The 18,800-nt window shown below is 37.1% G+C and overlaps 1 protein-coding gene across 6 annotated transcripts; it reads left to right on the top strand.

Annotated features, from left to right (window-relative positions):
* Positions 1-2,088: 2,088 nt before the first annotated feature.
* LOC111906314 (TMV resistance protein N) lies at positions 2,089-18,469 on the top strand. 6 transcript variants are annotated; one of them, XM_023902075.3, is made up of 10 exons: positions 2,089-2,280; positions 9,201-9,913; positions 10,433-11,534; positions 11,673-11,885; positions 12,326-13,315; positions 13,399-13,460; positions 13,749-13,959; positions 14,558-14,633; positions 14,719-15,150; positions 18,317-18,469. In XM_023902075.3, exons 2-9 carry the CDS (start codon positions 9,294-9,296, stop codon positions 14,922-14,924), a joined length of 3,480 nt encoding a protein of 1,159 aa, XP_023757843.1. In that variant the 5' UTR covers positions 2,089-2,280; positions 9,201-9,293; the 3' UTR covers positions 14,925-15,150; positions 18,317-18,469. The 6 variants fall into 6 exon arrangements, with proteins under 6 accessions (XP_023757843.1, XP_052622984.1, XP_023757839.1 ...); XM_052767024.1 differs by having other exon boundaries at positions 13,399-13,959; XM_023902071.3 differs by lacking the exon at positions 18,317-18,469 and having other exon boundaries at positions 13,399-13,959; positions 14,719-15,232.
* The last annotated feature ends 331 nt before the right edge of the window (positions 18,470-18,800 follow it).

The following is an 18,800-nucleotide window of genomic DNA, read 5'->3' as shown; positions in this document are numbered from 1 at the left end:
TTACAAAGTTTTGAACTTATATGAAAAATTACTCATAATTATATATTAACCAACAAAACAAAAACTAACACAACTAATATATAACACTATAATCACTGAATGTCTTCAAACACGAACAATAACATTCAAGGTTACAAATTAAATCATTTTTTGCAAAAAAAGACATAAAAAGTCTTCCCAAAACCATACGTTTGATTGTTAGAAAACCTTATTTTGTTTAATGAACATTTGCTTATGCATTATTAAAAATAAAAACATAAATAATATATATATATATATATATATATATATATATATATATATATATATATATATATATATATATATATATATATATATATATATATATATCGGGTACCCATCGGGGCCGGTTCGGGTACGGGTATGGGTACCTGACAGGTAAAACCATCCCCATCCCCATCCCCGCTTTTTATATTCGGGTAATACACATCCCCGGTCAAATCGGGGATTTACCTGGTCAACTCGGGTTAGGGTTTCGGGTGCCCGTTGGGTACGGGTTTTTTTGCCATCTCTAATCTGGAATGTTATTAACTTATTTTGACCTAATTTAGTCAAAGTTGTGTAGTTTTTTGAATTAGTATAGCTAGATGAGTCACTTAAACATTTTTTTTGAAGTTAATATGTTGTTATGTGTGTTATAAACGAATGTAATTAGGGGGGAATAAGTCTAATGATGTGTATACAAAAAGAAGTCTAACAGGAGGATGAGGACATTTAATCGATGCTTTGAGAGGGGATTGGTCCCCAGTGTGTGTTTATCGAGTAATCCATGTATGCCTGGCACTATTTAAATTCATATATTGCTTTGCTACGTTAAAATTAAAGCACCGACTACTTGGGAAATTCATGATAAGTAGATAACATTATAATCAAATAAAAGTTACTAGTTGTTAACCACTTATCAATTGATGTGTCTGAGTTTTTGAAAATGAGTCCGGTTAATGATGGAAATGGTCTTTTGGTGTAAACATGGGTCCACCTAAAACATAATTAGCATCTAAAGCATTGGCACAAGATAGATTGGTGTTAACATATGATGAAAGGTATATATGGTCTTCAAACTTGAAACTTTATGCATCATTAGTTGAGAATAATGATGGTGACGAGTTGTATTAAGCTAACTGATAATTTCATCATGGACAGGGTAGGGGAAAGTGTTTGTAATTCACACGATAATGTTCTTGGTTGGAATTGATGTATAGAACCAAAGGTGCTGGATTATGGTGTTATTAACATGTGAATGCTGAAAGTTATTGTTCAATGAAATACTATGTAGGCATGTAACATGTTAACATGTGAAAGCTGAAAGGCATGTATTTATAAGTGTCATGGAGATTTTACTTTTACTTTTGTTATAAAATTTGTACATTTATATTTATTGTGGAGTTTATGCTTTCATGCTTATCATTTTGGCTACACATTCTTATTTTCCATGTAGGATATGCATCTTCACTGCTATGAAAAACAGGGGAGCTAGGAAAGTAGAATGGACTCAAAAACTCATATGCAAACATAATTGGTATTCAAGAATCTCAAATTTGCGGTTGGAACAGATTACTTGTTTTTTTGAGTGGCTCTAACTTTGATTATGCAGTTAATAAAGTATTTATTTGTATTTTGTATATATTTACTAATACATATTAAATAGTAAAAAAAATAATAAAATTATAATTTAAATATGATCAAGAGGATAAAATTGAAACGGGGTTAAAATAATGGATAGAAAAACTTGGTAAGTGGATAAATGATTAAACATATTTATGCAAAAATAAGCTTTTAAGGAAGACTTAGGGGATGTTTGGCTAAACTTATTTAAGGAGCTTATCAACTTATTAACGGTTATAGACCACTATAAGCTAAAAAAATGTTTGGAGAAAAATACCTTGTTTAGAGGTGTTTTAAGTTTTGGGTTATTTGACAAATTAGCATGAAATATAATTTTTGATATTTATGACATTTTTAGGTTTTGGAGGCGAAAATGTCAAATATAGAAGTGTGACTACCAAATGTTGAAACTCCAAAACTTAGAATAAATATGTAAAGAAATTATATAATTACTTTCTCATTATTCAGTCCCTCGTTGACCTATCTACAGAAGCGAGAGAGATGTGTGAAACGGTGGAGAAAGGTACCCATGTACTCAAATTTATTCAAGTTGAAAGAAGAAATTGAAGTATAAGCTTGCAAAAGTAAGTTGATTGCAAAGTAAAGAGCTTAGAAAGGGAGTCTGCTAAAGTCTGGTGTTGCTGGAAATTTGAGGTATGTTCCTCAAAGTGATAAATTGATAAAGTATAAGCTATCAATAAAGAAATTGAAGTATTAATGCAGTTTTATACAAGTTTTTTGGTAAATTTTTATAACAAGTTAAGAATAGTGTTGATCTGGAATGTAAGAAACGTATTTTCATCTAATTTACTCAAATTAGTATAGTTAGATGATTGAATTAAAGTATTTATGAAGTTAATATGTTGTTATGTAAGTTATAATCAAACGGAATTGGAGGAAAATGAGTGTAATGATGTGTATATGTGTTGTGGATACTAAAAAACTGTCGAACAGGGGGCTGGGGGCATTTAAACGAATCTTTGACTGGGGATTGGCACATGATCATAGATATATTGTTGTTAAATCATGATGAATGGTATGGTCATTTATTTAGACACTCTATGCATCATTAGTTGAGAACCTGATAAGTGTTAAAGGCAACACAGTAGAGGACTGAAATCAGAAGTAGGGTAAATTGCTGTAAGGTATATGAGATGATTATTAGTAGAATAATTGAAATGAGATGGAGTCATAGGCTTAGGCTTAATGGAAGTATGATGTAGACCCATATATCATCTGTAGTTTTGGGCAGGCAGGTTTGTAAAGATAAGCGATATGAAACTAATAGGTTAGGGTTGTATGTTTATAGGATGGTAAATTAATGGACTTATACCGAACGATGATTATGAGTGAATTTTATAATAAATGGTGTAATTGTGAAAGTTGTAATATAATAGTGACTTGGTGAAGAATCGTGAAGGCTTTATCTGTGAGAGATAGATGTTGACATTAAATTATAACTGTGTACATATCCGTTGTGATCCAAAGAGAACGAAATCTAGGAAACAATAATGTGGGATATTTTCTGCTGGAAGATGATGATGCTAAAGATGAGGAGACGTTAGATTATGTTTGTTAGGAAGCTACTTGAGGTGACACTGCCTCTTGAGAATTTGAAGATGAAACTAGGAGAGATGAGCCTGAGTTGTTTTCCCTTGTCATATTTTGGGGACAAAATCTGTTCAAGGCGGGAGAACTGTAATACCTACAAATTTTGAAATACTAATTATGTAAATACAACCTAAGTTATTATTTGATATATTCCGTATCTTGTTGTATGGAAGGGTAAGTCAAATAGCGGTGTATATGTATTTGGAGTAAATGCTGAAATTTGGGGCTATAAGTTATTTGGCAAATAACATAATTGATGAAATATAATTTTAGGGTGGGAATGTACGTACAATCCAGAAGTGTGGTGGCCAAATGCTGAAACTACAAAACACGTGTAAATATATAAGAGAATTATAACTATTTGTTCATTAAATCTACTCGATGGCTAAACCTATTTAGAGAATTGAGAGAGAATAGTCAAGCGGTGGAGGAAGGAAAGGTATTCACTTACTCAAATCGATTCAACTAGAAGGTATTAAGGAACAAATCCTATGGAATTGAAGTACAATCTGTTAAAAATCATCACTAGCCCAATAAAACAAATATTATTTAGAAGACTTTAGCTTGTTCTAGAATGCTCTAGAAGATTCTAGAACATTATGGATGACTATGGAAGACTCTGGAATATACCGGAAGAGTCTAGAATACTCTAGAACGACATGGAAGACCCTGGAAGGATATGGATCATTCTAGAAGACACTGGAGCAACCTAGACCTCTCCAGAACATGGTAGAACGTTCTAGAAACATATGGAAGCATGTAGAGTATGTTAGATAGTTCTAGAGTTATCTAGTATGTAGTAAGTGTATGCTAGTATCTAGAACCTTCCTAAGAGGCCTATAAATAGGTATGGAGCTCATTTGCTCCAAACCATCCAAGAAAGCCTCAAAGAAAGCAAAGTGTGTAGTAGTCTCAAAAAGTGTAAGTTCTCCTTAAGTGTCTTAATAAAAGTCTTGTTGTTTCCCATATAAAAGAGTCGTGTTCAACAATCTGGTATCAGAGCAAGGTTTCTTGATAGTGAGAACGAGTGATTCTCGTTGTATCGTGAGTAGTTTGTGACTCTGCAAGTTTAGTATCGAAACTAGCTTGTTTGGTATTACCGAGGTACTGCCAACACGATGGGTGATCTCCAAGTCGTCGGAGGAATCAAGAAACTCAACAACAACAACTACAAAACGTGGGAAACATGTATGAAGTCCTACTTACAAGGACAAGATCTATGGGAGGTCGTTGGTGGAAGCGAAACTACGCCACCAGAGGAAGACGTTAATGGTGCTTTACGTAAATGGAAAATCAAAGCAGGCAAAGCAATGTTTGCCTTGAAGACCACAATCGAAGAAGAGATGTTGGAGCATATTCGGGATGAGAACACCCCGAAAGAAGCTTGGGATACGTTTGTGACACTTTTCTCAAAGAAGAATGATACGAGACTACAACTTTTGGAGAACGAGCTATTATCAATCTCACAACGTGACATGACGATTGCTCAATATTTCCACAAGGTCAAGTCGATATGTCGGGAGATCACTGAACTAGATCCGCAATCTGTCATTGCAGAAGCTCGAATGAAGAGGATCATTATCCATGGACTGAGGCCGGAATATAGAAGCTTTGTTACTGCTGTACAAGGATGGCCCGCTCAACCATCACTTGTAGAGTTTGAGAATTTGCTGGCTAGCCAAGAAGCTATGGCTAAGCAAATGGGAGGCATCACGCTGAAGAGTGAAGAAGAAGCACTCTACACAAGTAAAAGTCGGAGGAATTTTAAGCCACCTCCTAAAGAAGGATACAAAAATGCTGACAAAGGGAAGAGTCAACCAGGAACCTCACAACCATGGAGATCTCAAAAGACCGACAATAAGAGTTCTCGGGGGAGGAGGTTCGAAGGCAACTGCAACAACTGTGGAAAGTGGGGCCACATGTCCAAGGATTGTTGGTCAAAGAAAAAGTCTGTGGAAAGCAATGTAGTAACTTCCAAAAAGGAAATAGAGGATGAATGGGATGCTGAGGCATTATGTGCCATAGAAGAAAATGAGTTGGCACTCATGACAATGATGGGAGAGCGTATCAACTATGAAAATGACTAGATCATTGATTCAGGATGCTCCAATCACATGACTGGCGATCAGAACAAACTACAAGACGTGAAGGAGTACAAAGGGAGTCGCATGGTACTTACAGCCAACAATGCACGACTTCCAATTGCTCAGATTGGAAAAACGACGATCATGCCTGGTAATAAATCTGACATGGTGTCACTACATAATGTGTATCACGTGCCAGGTATGAAGAAGAACTTGTTGTCAGTATCGCAACTAACATCGTCAGGCAACTACGTCTTCTTTGGCCCACAAGATGTGAAGGTCTATCGAGATCTTAAAATATCAGAAACGCCAACAATGGAAGGACGGAGAGTGGAGTCTGTCTATGTGCTCTCCGCAGAGTCTGCCTATGTAGACAAGACTCGTAAGAACGAGACAGCAGATCTATGGCATGCACGGCTGGGACATGTTGGTTATCACAAGTTGAAGGTAATAATGGAGAAATCCATGCTCAATGGCTTACCTCAACTTGAAGTTAAAACAGATGTTGTTTGTGCTGGATGTCAGTATGGTAAAGCTCATCAATTACCATACAAGGAGTCAAATTTTAGAGCAAAGAAGCCACTAGAGTTAATTCACTCAGATGTGTTCGGTCCAGTCAAGCAGACATCAGTTAGCGGGATGCGGTACATGGTGACGTTCATTGATGATTATTCGAGATATGTGTGGGTTTTCTTCATGAAAGAAAAATCTGAAACATTCTCAAAGTTTCTAGAATTCAAGACAACGGTCGAAGGAGAAGTGAGAAAGAAGATTCGGTGTCTACGCTCAGACAATGGAGGAGAATACACCTCAGAAGAATTCAATCTCTATCTAAAAGAATGTGGTATACGTCATCAATTCATATGTGCCAACACACCTCAACAAAATGGTGTAGCTGAGAGAAAGAATCGACATCTTGCAGAAATTTGTCGAAGCATGCTACACGCGAAGAATGTCCCAGGAAGATTTTGGGCTGAAGCAATGCAAACTGCTGCCCATGTGATCAATAAACTTCCCCAACCAAGGTTAGGTTTCATCTCACCATTTGAGACACTATGGAACATGAAACCTACTGTTAGCTACTTCTGAGTATTTAGCTGCGTTTGCTACGTATTTGTGCCTAGTCATTTACGTAGCAAGTTTGACAAGAAAGCAGTCAGGTGTATATTTGTTGGATACGACAATCAAAGAAAAGGGTGGAGATGTTGTGATCCAACAAGTGGAAGATGCTACACTTCAAGAGATGTAGTGTTCGATGAAGCATCTTCATGGTGGTCCTCAGAGAAGAAAGTACTACCAGACTCGGAAAATATTGAAGAAGTTTTAAAACAAAAGATGGGGGAGCAAACTGCACATATTTGGTCAAGTGTTGATACACCTGAAGATCCGAGCGACACTGATGTCATTAAGCAAGAAGTAACTCAAACAAGTGATGCCGGTGAAAGGGAGCCGCCGCCTCCACAACTTCGAAGGACGGAAAGAATCCGAAAGCCTAATCCCAAGTATGCTAATGCGGCCATTTTAGAAGACGGTGTTAAAGAGCCGGAGACATATGAAGAAGCAGTTAAGAATAAAGCATGGCAGAAGGCAATGGAAGAAGAAGTTACAGCCTTAAAGCAGAATCAAACGTGGGAACTGGTACCAAGACCAAGAGATATAAAACCGATTTCCTGCAAGTGGGTTTATAAATTAAAACGATGCACAGATGGATCAATTGAAAGATACAAGGCTCGTTTGGTGGCTCGAGGGTTCTCACAACAATATGGATTGGACTATGATGAAACATTTAGTCCGGTGGCGAAGATAACTACTGTACGGGTGCTGCTAGCTCTTGCGGCTAGTAAAGACTGGAAATTATGGCAGATGGATGTGAAGAATGCTTTCTTGCATGGAGAATTAGATCGGGAGATCTACATGAACCAACCAAAGGGATTTGAGGATGAAGTTAATCCCAATCATGTGTGCAAGTTGAGAAAAGCTCTTTACGGATTGAAGCAGGCACCAAGAGCCTGGTATGGTAAGATTGCTGAATTTCTTACCCGAAGTGGTTATTCAGTTGCACATGCAGACTCAAGCCTGTTCATCAAAGAAAAAGAAGGGAAGTTGGCAATTGTGTTGGTTTATGTGGATGACTTGATCATCACCGGGGATGACGAAAGAGAAATCCATCAAACAAGAGAAAATCTATCGGTGCGATTCCAAATGAAAGAGTTAGGGGAGCTTAAACACTTCCTGGGGTTAGAAGTTGATCGTACAAAGGAAGGGTTGTTCCTCTGCCAACAAAAGTATACAAGAGATATACTTCAAAAGTTTGGCATGTTGGAGTGTAAGCCAATATCAACACCAATAGAGCCAAATGCCAAGATATGTGCTCATGAAGGAAAAGAGTTGGACGATGGAATGATGTATCGACAACTAGTAGGTAGTCTTATCTACCTAACTTTATCTCGGCCTGACATTGCTTATGCAGTTGGAGTTATGAGTCGATACATGCAAAGTCCGAAGAAACCTCATTTGGATGCTGCCCGACGGATCTTGAGATATGTCAAAGGTACAATAGACTATGGTCTCTTGTATAAAAGAGGAGAAGACTGCAAGTTGGTTGGATATTGTGATGCTGACTATGCAGGAGACCATGATACCCGAAGATCAACCACTGGGTATGTGTTCAAGCTTGGGTCGGGACCAATATCATGGTGTAGTAAAAGACAACCAACAGTATCATTGTCAACCACGGAAGCGGAGTACAAAGCAGCGGCCGTAGCAGCTCAAGAAAGTACATGGTTGGTACTCCTAATGGAGGACTTACATCAAAAAGTTGACTATGCAGTACCACTTCACTGTGACAACCAATCTGCAATTCGGCTGGCAGAAAATCCAGTATTTCACGCTAGAACAAAGCATGTGGAAGTGCATTATCACTTTATCAGAGAGAAAGTCTTGATGGAAGAAATTGAGATGCGACAGATCAAGACTGATGACCAAATAGCTGACTTGTTCACCAAAGGGCTGAGTACTGGAAAATGTGAAGGTTTTCGCTATCAGCTTAACATGGTACAAAGAATGGAGGCTAGTGCTGAGGGGGAGTGTTAAAAATCATCACTAGCCCAATAAAACAAATATTATTTAGAAGACTTTAGCTTGTTCTAGAATGCTCTAGAAGATTCTAGAACATTATGGATGACTATGGAAGACTCTGGAATATACCGGAAGAGTCTAGAATACTCTAGAACGACATGGAAGACCCTGGAAGGATATGGATCATTCTAGAAGACACTGGAGCAACCTAGACCTCTCCAGAACATGGTAGAACGTTCTAGAAACATATGGAAGCATGTAGAGTATGTTAGATAGTTCTAGAGTTATCTAGTATGTAGTAAGTGTATGCTAGTATCTAGAACCTTCCTAAGAGGCCTATAAATAGGTATGGAGCTCATTTGCTCCAAACCATCCAAGAAAGCCTCAAAGAAAGCAAAGTGTGTAGTAGTCTCAAAAAGTGTAAGTGCTCCTTAAGTGTCTTAATAAAAGTCTTGTTGTTTCCCATATAAAAAAGTCGTGTTCAACACAATCTTGCAAAGTAAAGAGTCTAAGTCTCTAAGAAAGGAGTCTGCTAAAGTTTGGTGATGCTGGGAAATTTCCTCCATGTCTTTTAAGAAAAATTTCAATGTAGAATTAAAAGTAAAAGATTAATCTGTATAATGTGATTGTGTGAAAACTAACTTACATCACCTAAACTGATTCATGTCTATCTTTTGAATCATGACTTGTATTATAGTTTCAAAGGTGTTTTTATGACAAAAAAAAGAAAAAAAAATATAGGGACTAGTTGTTAGATTTTGTACATGGTAATCTGATGAGGTTTTCTTTATATGATAACAGGTTCTATTGGAAACTCACATTTCTCTATATAAATTTCATTACATTGATGTGCTCAAACCACATACCTTCCTATCTCAACAAATCGACACATCGATGGCATCTTTATCATCATCTTCTCCTGCTCCAGTCATTTCTTCTCAGTCATGGAAGTATGATGTTTTTCTTAGCTTCAGAGGAGAAGATACCCGCAAGACATTTGTGGATCATCTCTACATGGCTCTTGAACAACAAGGGATCTATACCTACAAGGACGACGAAACACTTCCTCGGGGCAATTCAATCCGTCCATCCCTTTTGAAGGCTATAGAAGAATCTCAGATTGCTGTTGTCATATTCTCTGAAAACTATGCAGATTCTTCATGGTGCTTAGATGAACTTGCATGTATTATGAAATGCAAGAAAACGAAAGGCCAAATTGTTATGCCCATATTTTATGACGTGGATCCCTCTGAAGTACGAAAAAAGAAACGAAAATATGGAGAAGCATTTGACAACCATGAGTTGGAGAACAAGAAGAAAATTAAATCTTGGAGACAAGCTTTTGTGGATGACCCTTGGGGATGGCTCTCTGCACCTCGAGAACAAAGCCGGAAATACCATGAAGCCTTGGCCAAGCATCAGTTGGAGAACAACAAAAAGGTTGAATCTTGGAGAAAAGCACTTGTGGATGCAAGTAACATTTCTGGATGGGATCCCAAGCATGTTGCCAATGGGTAACTTTCTTTGTTTTTGCATTTTTTATGCTTAAAATATGTGCGATCTACAACACATTTATACTTGTATCTTATAAGCTTTTTATACAAATGTTTTAATTATTTTAATAATGCTGATGACTGTGATAAATTGCGGCTTGAATACATCAATTGATCAGTTTGGTAAGTTAATAGATGTCTCAAGTTCTAGGATTATGGATAACCTTAAGTTAAGTTATGATAGACGTTACTATGTTCTAATTCTTATTCCGTACTTAACGCCTCACTTCAAGCTACAACAACAATTCATCCTGCTTCACTTTTTGCTATTTGAAACTATTCAATGTTTACAAATAAAAGTTTTACAAACTACTTGTTATATTAACTTTACAAATTTTATTTTGACTAGATATAAAGGGTCATTGAAACAAATTACTTTTTTTGTCAGTGTGAGCATGTGTTAATGGTCCATGAAACAAATTACTTCTTTTGTCAGTGTGAGCATGCATGTGTTAATTATCCATGTATATCAATGTGTAGGCATGAAGCAAAGGTCATTAAAGAAATTGTTGACCAAATTTCACACAGCTTAAAACTAGTAATTCCAAGTACAAATGGCAATCTGATTGGAATAACGGCTCGTGTTCAAGGTTTGAAATCGGAGTTACGAATTGGATTGGGTGGTGTGCACATGGTAGGGATATGGGGGGTTGGGGGTGGTGGTAAGACGACTCTTGCATCTTCTGTTTATAATGAAATATCCAGGAAGTTTGATGGCTGTTGCTTTGTAGAAAATATCCGGGAGGAATCAAGTAAGAATGGTTTGGAAAAGCTACAGGAAAAAATTCTTTATGGTATTTTGAAACAAAAGCAAGTGCAGGCGGGGAGAGTTGAGGAAGGAAAACGAATGATAATGAGTAGGTTATGCCATAGAAAGGTGTTGATTGTTTCTGATGATGTCGATTGCATTGAACAACTAAAAGCGTTGGCTGGATCACATGATTGGTTCGGTGAAGGAAGCCGAATAATTATCACAACTAGAGATGAGCATGTATTAACTGCTCACAGAGTAGATGTGATTCACAATATCAGCTTGTTAAACAATGATGAGGCTATGGAGCTCTTTTGCAAGCATGCACCCCAAGGTCACAATCCTATAGAAGATTATGAGCTTCTTTCAAAAGACGTGGTTGCTTATGCTGGTGGGATCCCATTAGCACTTACAGTTCTTGGTTGTTTTCTATGTGACAAAGGCATTAATGAGTGGAGGAGTGCATTAGCCAGACTGAAAAAGATCCCAGATACCAATATTGTGGAAAAGCTAAAAATCAGCTTTGATGGACTTACAAAGGATGAGAAAGAGTTGTTCCTTGATATTGCATGTTTCTTTAGAGGACGGTATAAAAATGAAGGGATGATGACGATGCTTGATGCTTGTGGTTTTCACCCTGTTATAGGCATAAAGGTGTTGATACAAAAGACTCTCATAACCATTTCAGATGGAAGGTTTGATATGCATGATTTGGTGCAAGAAATGGGACACCACATTGTTAGAGGGGAACACCCTAGCAATCCTGGAAAACATAGTAGAATTTGGAAGGAGGAAGATGTTGTAAAAATATGTGCTATGGATGCAACGACGGTAATAGTTAAGCTAGCTTTGCATGATATATATATATATATATATATATATATATATATATATATATATATATATATATATATATATAACAAAACACTTTTAACCCAACCCTGACATCATTTTGTTCCTCTATCACAGGAACTTGACATGATTGAAGCGATAAGATTTCAAGACAATGGTTATAGTTCAGTAGAACTTGTTCCTCAAATTGTTGTGAACATGAAAAACCTTCGGTGGATTGACTGGAGAGGTAATCTTGCAACTCCTTTTCCTACTAAATTTCCATCGGTGGAGCTTTGTTGTCTACGATTGGATGGCATCTCGCACAAACAACTTTGGGAGGGTTATAAGGTAACATTTTTTGTTTGTCTAATTATTGGATGAAAACAAAGTGGATGAATAATTATAGACCTGAGTAATTCATAGAATAAATTATAAGTAGCAGTTAGATGGATATGAGCACATAGTTATGTCACTTGTGGCAGTTATTGGTGTCATTAAGCAACATCACTAGTTGTACAACTTTATTTTATAGTTATTGGTGTCATTAAGCAACATCACATTGTTATATGTGTATGGATAATCTTCATTTTTGTTGAGGAAAAAGATTAAATTGTTAGGATCAAATGTTATGTACAAATTGTAAGCTCCACATTACATGTACAATTCATTTTCTATGCTGGTTATTTGGATTGGGTTACTCTAGTCTGGTTTGATTTACGGGTGAAACCACTAAAAACTCCTATTATAGCTCGATATACTTTTGACTCGTTTGTACGTTTATGCAACAGCATCTGCCGAGTTTGAAAGTGATGGAACTCTATGGCTTGAAAAACTTAATCAAGACACCAGATTTTGATGGACTTCCAAATCTTGAAAGATTTATTCTTCATGATTCTCCGTATATAGAAGAGATTCATCCGTCAATTCGACGCTTGAAAGTGATGGAACTCTATGGTTTGGAAAACCTAATCAAGACACCAGATTTTGATGGACTTCCAAATCTTGAAAGATTCATTCTTCATGATTCTCTGCATATAGAAGAGATTCACCCATCAATTCAACGCTTGGAAAACCTTATTTTCTTATCTATAGATGATTGTCCAAGTCTTAAGATATTTCCACCCGTTACCCAACTAAATAAACTCAAGACCTTTTCGTTATCAGATTGCCCCAAAATTGTTAAGCTCCAACAACAGAACATGAACAATTTACCCCATCTTCATTTGGATAATAGTGAAAAAGAAGTTGCATCTTGTAAAAAAAATTCTACCAACTTTTCTGTTACTTGCTTGACATGTGGTGACACTGAAGTTAAGAAACCAAGAGAGGACTTCATTGATGTAGAAAAATGTTGTTTAGAGGAGCCTTTTTTACCTCACAGCAACATGAACCACCACACAATGTTGCAGTTTTTTTCCAAAGGCTTAAGAAATTTGCATCTCTGGTACTGCAATTTGGGAGATAAAGAGACCCGCTCTGCTGTTTGGGATTTACCTAACTTGGAAAAACTCAATCTATCAGGAAATAATTTTTCACAACTAAATTTTAGTCTCTTTCGGCTTCCTCGGCTCAAATGGCTCAATGTGTCTGGCTGTGAAAAACTTGTAGAATTGTCAGAGTTGCCATCAAGTATAGTCGTTCTTATAGCAGATTGGTGTTCATCACTTGAAAGCCTTAGAGATGTTTCAAACTGTAAGTTGTTGTGGAACCTCTCACTTCGGATGGAGAACAAGCTTAGTCCACTTGTTGGTGACATATTACTAGACTCCATGCTCCAGGTTAATTTGGCTCTGCAATTTTAATCTTTTATTATATAAATCCAAGCATATTAATCATAATTTATATGTGTTTTCCATCTCAGGGAATTGCTCTTGAAGGTCATTTTGTCAGTGTCGCTCTTGATCATCTGAAGATTCCAAAAAGGTTTGTAGGTAGGCTGTTTAGGGGGAAAACATTTACACTGCATCTTCCACATGATTGGTACAATGACTTTTCTGGGTTCTTAATATGCATTGTAACCCACATGAAATCTCCACATGTTGATATAATTATCAAACAACAGCCTGATGAAGATCCACCATTTGAGCTTATGCAAGAGTCAAATGAATATGATGGAAAAACAATATTCATAGGATATGTTTCCTTTGGTTCATTGAGGCAGATCTCATTGTTGACTTCACCATACAATATCATTTCATTTTCCTTACACAGAGGATATGTGTGTTCATTAGAAGCTGAGAGTTATATTGGAGCTGAGCTTGTTCCTAGGGTGAATAAAGGTGATCAGGTGCAAACAACAAAAGTAGCAGTAGATTGCTCGGAATTTTGGGACAATGAACGTGAAGATAGAAGTACATTAACACTCCAATATGATTCACAGTCTTGTATCATGATCTTATGGCAACCTTACTTCTGCCTACAGGTCTCTTGACTGTTTTCCACTTCTTAGTTCATGCTCTCAACCTTTTAATTTGCAGAATTCTTAGTTAACATTACACAATTCACATTTCCATCTGTCTCCCTATCCGTGTTTCCTACTCCCCCCCTAATTTCCCCTACTTTGCCTTCTACTGTAGTGGTTTTTACTGTTTCTAGGAAGGTTGTGCAGTTTTTGTTTACGTTTTGAGGCTTATTTCCTTTCAGTAACTTCTTTTACCAACATATCTTTAAATTTTCTGCATCGAGTGTTTCTATTAAGGAATAAGCAGAATTATTTGGGCTTGTTTTTGTGGGGGTTGAAATCTGTTTTGTTAATTGGTTTTTTACATTTACCATTCCAACATTTGAAGGGATATTCCACGAAAAAATTGTCTCCATCTTATCATACCTATGGTACAAAAATTGAAGTCAAAAATAGGAAAGTTAAAATAAAATTGCTTCTGAACCTTGTGATTACAGATAAAGAGCATACGCAGAAGAAATCCTACTACTAGGCTTCAAAACCATTATCAAATTTATGCTTTTTAGTGTCATTATTGAGATTAACATTTTTTTGTTGGTTACTTTGTATCCAATTGCAGAAAGTAGTTGTGAAAGTGGGCGTACACAACGATAGAGAAAAACAGAGGGCTATGAAAACAGCTTCCAGCCTTGCAGGTTAATATTGTGTTTGTTTTGTTTTTATTCTATTTGCGTTTCAGTGCCATCAGTTTGACTAAACTTTTTATCCAAATATTTATAGGTCTTGAGTCCTCAGCTATGAACATGCACGACAAGAAAATGACATTGATCGGAGACATTCATCCAGTTGATACCGTCAGAAAACTTAGAAAGATTTGCAACGCAGAGCTAGTGACTGTTGGACCAGCCAAGTACAATCCTTTCATGATACAGAATTATTGTGTTCAAATCGTAGAGGAATATCCCAATGCTTGTGTTATTTGCTGAGTTCTTAAAAGATACCGGAAGCTTAATTGCAAGAAAAGATGCATTAGGTACATGTATGTTGCAGTACTTTTCAAGAATTCATGTGAGTAATGGTCAATGTACAAGAAAAGATGCTGCGGGTACATGTGTATGAGGTTGGCCTTGGATTGGTAAATACTAAATACATATGGATTATCAATTAGGTTGTTATGGAAGTCAGCAGTCATAGGTTTTCCTTAGATCCTAGGTGTTGAACACGACTCTTTTATATGGGAAACAACAAGACTTTTATTAAGACACTTAAGGAGAACTTGCACTTTGTGAGACTACTACACACTTTTCTTTCTTTGAGGCTTTCTTGGATGCTTGGATGTTGGGATGGTTTGGAGCAAATGAGCTCCACACCTATTTAGAGGTGTTTCCACCTCCTTATAGGAAGTTTCTAGATCTACATACATTCATGGCTATTCTAGAACTATCTACCATATTCTATATCTATTACAAGCTTTTATATGTTTTTAGAATGTTCTATAATGTCCTAGATAAGTATAGACATTCTTGTGTCTTCCATAGTGTTCTAGAATGTTCCATAGCCTTCCAGGGTCTTCCATCTCGTTCTAGAGTATTCTAGAATCTTCCGGCATCTTCAACACTCCTCCATAGTATTCCATAATGTTCTAGAATCTTCCAGATCATTCTAGAACATGCAAACTTCTTCTAGACAATAACATGATTCTATTGGGGCTAGTGATGACCTTCAACACTCCCCCTCAGCACTAGCCCCCATTCTCCGTATCATGTTGAGCTGACATCTAAAACCTTCATTTTTTCCTTTACTCAGCCCTTTGGTGAATAATTCCGCTATTTGTTTATCATTCTTGATCTGTCGCATATTGACTTCTTCCTTGAGAACTTTTTCTCTTCCACATGCTTGGTTTTTTCTTAGTTGTTGTAGTTGTTGCTTCATATATTGTTTTCGTAGTTGACAACGACATTCGTGGTTGCATTTTCTTGCAGCATAATATTGTTCCTGACTTTGTTGAACTATCTTGTGTAGTTTCTTATGCCTCCCTTTGAGAAACTTGTAAGCATGTGAGTTGTCCCTTTTACAAGCCTTGGAAAATTCCCACAATATTAACATGTTATGACGTGATCCCTTATTGATCCGCTCATCTCGTTTAGATGTTGCTCTGTTGAGAAATTCTACTTTGCTCTTACGAATTAATGTGTTTTTCTTCTTTTTCGCCTTATCCAATTTCTCCATTACATGTTCCATTTTTCGTCTAAGATGAGACTTTTTATGCAACTCTAGTGATGTCATGTTATTATTCTCCTTCGGAGCATCCATCTTCCAATGAACGTCTTCCTCCTCCAAGGTTGTCATAAACTTTGTCTCGCTCTTCTTGAGGCCTTTGTTGAGTTTCATAGTTGATAGCATTCGGGATCCAATCATATTTCTCTTCAAGGGTACAATGTGAATTATTGAACCCTTGGTGATACGCATGGTATCATCTCTCTCAAATGACCAGGGTCGTACGTTGTCTAGGAAATCCATTCCTAATACCATACGATAGTCATCCATATCCACCACTGTCAAGTCTATGGTGCCTTCCCATTCTGCTATCTTAAGAGGTACTCCATATGCAACACCAATGATAGGCTTGGATAAAGAGTTGACGACTTTCAACCGGCCTGGATTTTTGGTGTATTTGATGCCCAACTTCTTAGCTTCATCTTTAGCAAGGAAATTATGAGATGCACCTGTATCTACCAATGCCTTGGTGTATCCTCCATTTACCCTGGCATCCACGAACATTAGCCTTCCTCTTTTAGTCTTATTCTCTTCTATAGCACATAGTGCCTCAGCATCCCATTCATCCTCTACTTCCTTTTTGGAAGTTACTACATTGCTTTCCACAGACTTTTTCTTTGACCAACAATCCTTGGACATGTGGCCCCACTTTCCACAATTGTTGCAGTTGCCTTCGAACCTCCTCCCCCGAGAACTCTTATTGTCAGTCTTTTGAGATCTCCATGGTTGTGAGGTTCCTGGTTGACTCTTCCCTTTGTCAGCATTTTTGTATCCTTCTTTAGGAGGTGGCTTAAAATTCCTCCGACTTTTACTTGTGTAGAGTGCTTCTTCTTCACTCTTCAGCGTGAAGCCTCCCATTTGCTTAGCCATAGCTTCTTGGCTAGCCAGCAAATTCTCAAACTCTACAAGTGATGGTTGAGCGGGCCATCCTTGTACAGCAGTAACAAAGCTTCTATATTCCGGCCTCAGTCCATGGATAATGATCCTCTTCATTCGAGCTTCTGCAATGACGGATTGCGGATCTAGTTTAGTAATCTCCCGACATATCGACTTGACCTTGTGGAAATATTGAGCAATCGTCATGTCACGTTGTGAGATTGATAATAGCTCGTTCTCCAAAAGTTGTAGTCTCGTATCATTCTTCTTTGAGAAAAGTGTCACAAACGTATCCCAAGCTTCTTTCGGGGTGTTCTCATCCCGAATATGCTCCAACATCTCTTCTTTGATTGTGGTCTTCAAGGCAAACATTGCTTTGCCTGCTTTGATTTTCCATTTACGTAAAGCACCATTAACGTCTTCCTCTGGTGGCGTAGTTTCGCTTCCACCAACGACCTCCCATAGATCTTGTCCTTGTAAGTAGGACTTCATACATGTTTCCCACGTTTTGTAGTTGTTGTTGTTGAGTTTCTTGATTCCTCCGACGACTTGGAGATCACCCATCGTGTTGGCAGTACCTCGGTAATACCAAACAAGCTAGTTTCGATACTAAACTTGCAGAGTCACAAACTACTCACGATACAACGAGAATCACTCGTTCTCACTATCAAGAAACCTTGCTCTGATACCAGATTGTTGAACACGACTCTTTTATATGGGAAACAATAAGACTTTTATTAAGACTTTTATTAAGACACTTAAGGAGAACTTGCACTTTGTGAGACTACTACACACTTTGCTTTCTTTGAGGCTTTCTTGGATGCTTGGATGTTGGGATGGTTTGGAGCAAATGAGCTCCACACCTATTTATAAGTGTTTCCACCTCCTTATAGGAAGTTTCTAGATCTACATACATTCATGGCTATTCTAGAACTATCTACCATATTCTATATCTATTACAAGCTTTTATATGTTTCTAGAATGTTCTATAATGTCCTAGATAAGTATAGACATTCTTGTGTCTTCCATAGTGTTCTAGAATGTTCCATAGCCTTCCAGGGTCTTCCATCTCGTTCTAGAGTATTCTAGAATCTTCCGGCATCTTCAACACTCCTCCATAGTATTCCATAATGTTCTAGAATCTTCCAGATCATTCTAGAACATGCGAACTTCTTCTAGACAATAACATGATTCTATTGGGGCTAGTGATGACCTTCAACACTAGGGACTGGAATTCGAATGCAACTAAGAATGATGTGAAAACCACAGAAGTTGCTAGGGTCATCATGTTTATTTTTTGCATTATTATGGTTAAATTTAAATGATTAGTGGTATGAACCCAATTCTACCAAAATGACATTTTCTATCTTTTCCCTCCTATCCTGCTTAGATAAATGCGAGAGCTGAGAAGGATTGCTTTAGTCTCAGTATATTAGTGAACTGTTTATAGGTTTATGAATTTTATCTTGTAGTTTGGTCAAAATTACATGTTTGGTCCCTAACATTTGTTTTGTACTCAGACCATTCCTAAGTTTAGATTTATTTGTGTTTTTCATCCCTTGCAAACATGAAAAGACTTTATTACCCTTGGCCATATTTTTTTTTCTATTTTATTTGATTTTTTTTAATATTAACCTAATACAGAATATTAAAAATAAAAAAGTGGGTCCTTACATAATCTCTTCCCTTAAAATTTGCTAAACACCCTC

The sequence above is a fragment of the Lactuca sativa genome, chromosome 8 (assembly GCF_002870075.4).
Source record: "Lactuca sativa cultivar Salinas chromosome 8, Lsat_Salinas_v11, whole genome shotgun sequence".
NCBI classification, from domain to species: Eukaryota; Viridiplantae; Streptophyta; class Magnoliopsida; order Asterales; family Asteraceae; genus Lactuca; species Lactuca sativa.
This window is presented reverse-complemented; position numbering and strand designations above follow the sequence as displayed.

Excerpts from the sequence above, each read along its gene's own strand:
- LOC111906314 (XM_052767024.1), top strand. The coding sequence starts at position 9,294 with ATGGCATCTTTATCATCATCTTCTCCTGCTCCAGTCATTTCTTCTCAG. Across the intron at positions 11,886-12,325 it reads AACTTTGGGAGGGTTATAAG|CATCTGCCGAGTTTGAAAGT; the intron begins GTAACATTTTTT and ends TTTATGCAACAG. Across the intron at positions 13,316-13,398 it reads TACTAGACTCCATGCTCCAG|GGAATTGCTCTTGAAGGTCA; the intron begins GTTAATTTGGCT and ends TTTCCATCTCAG.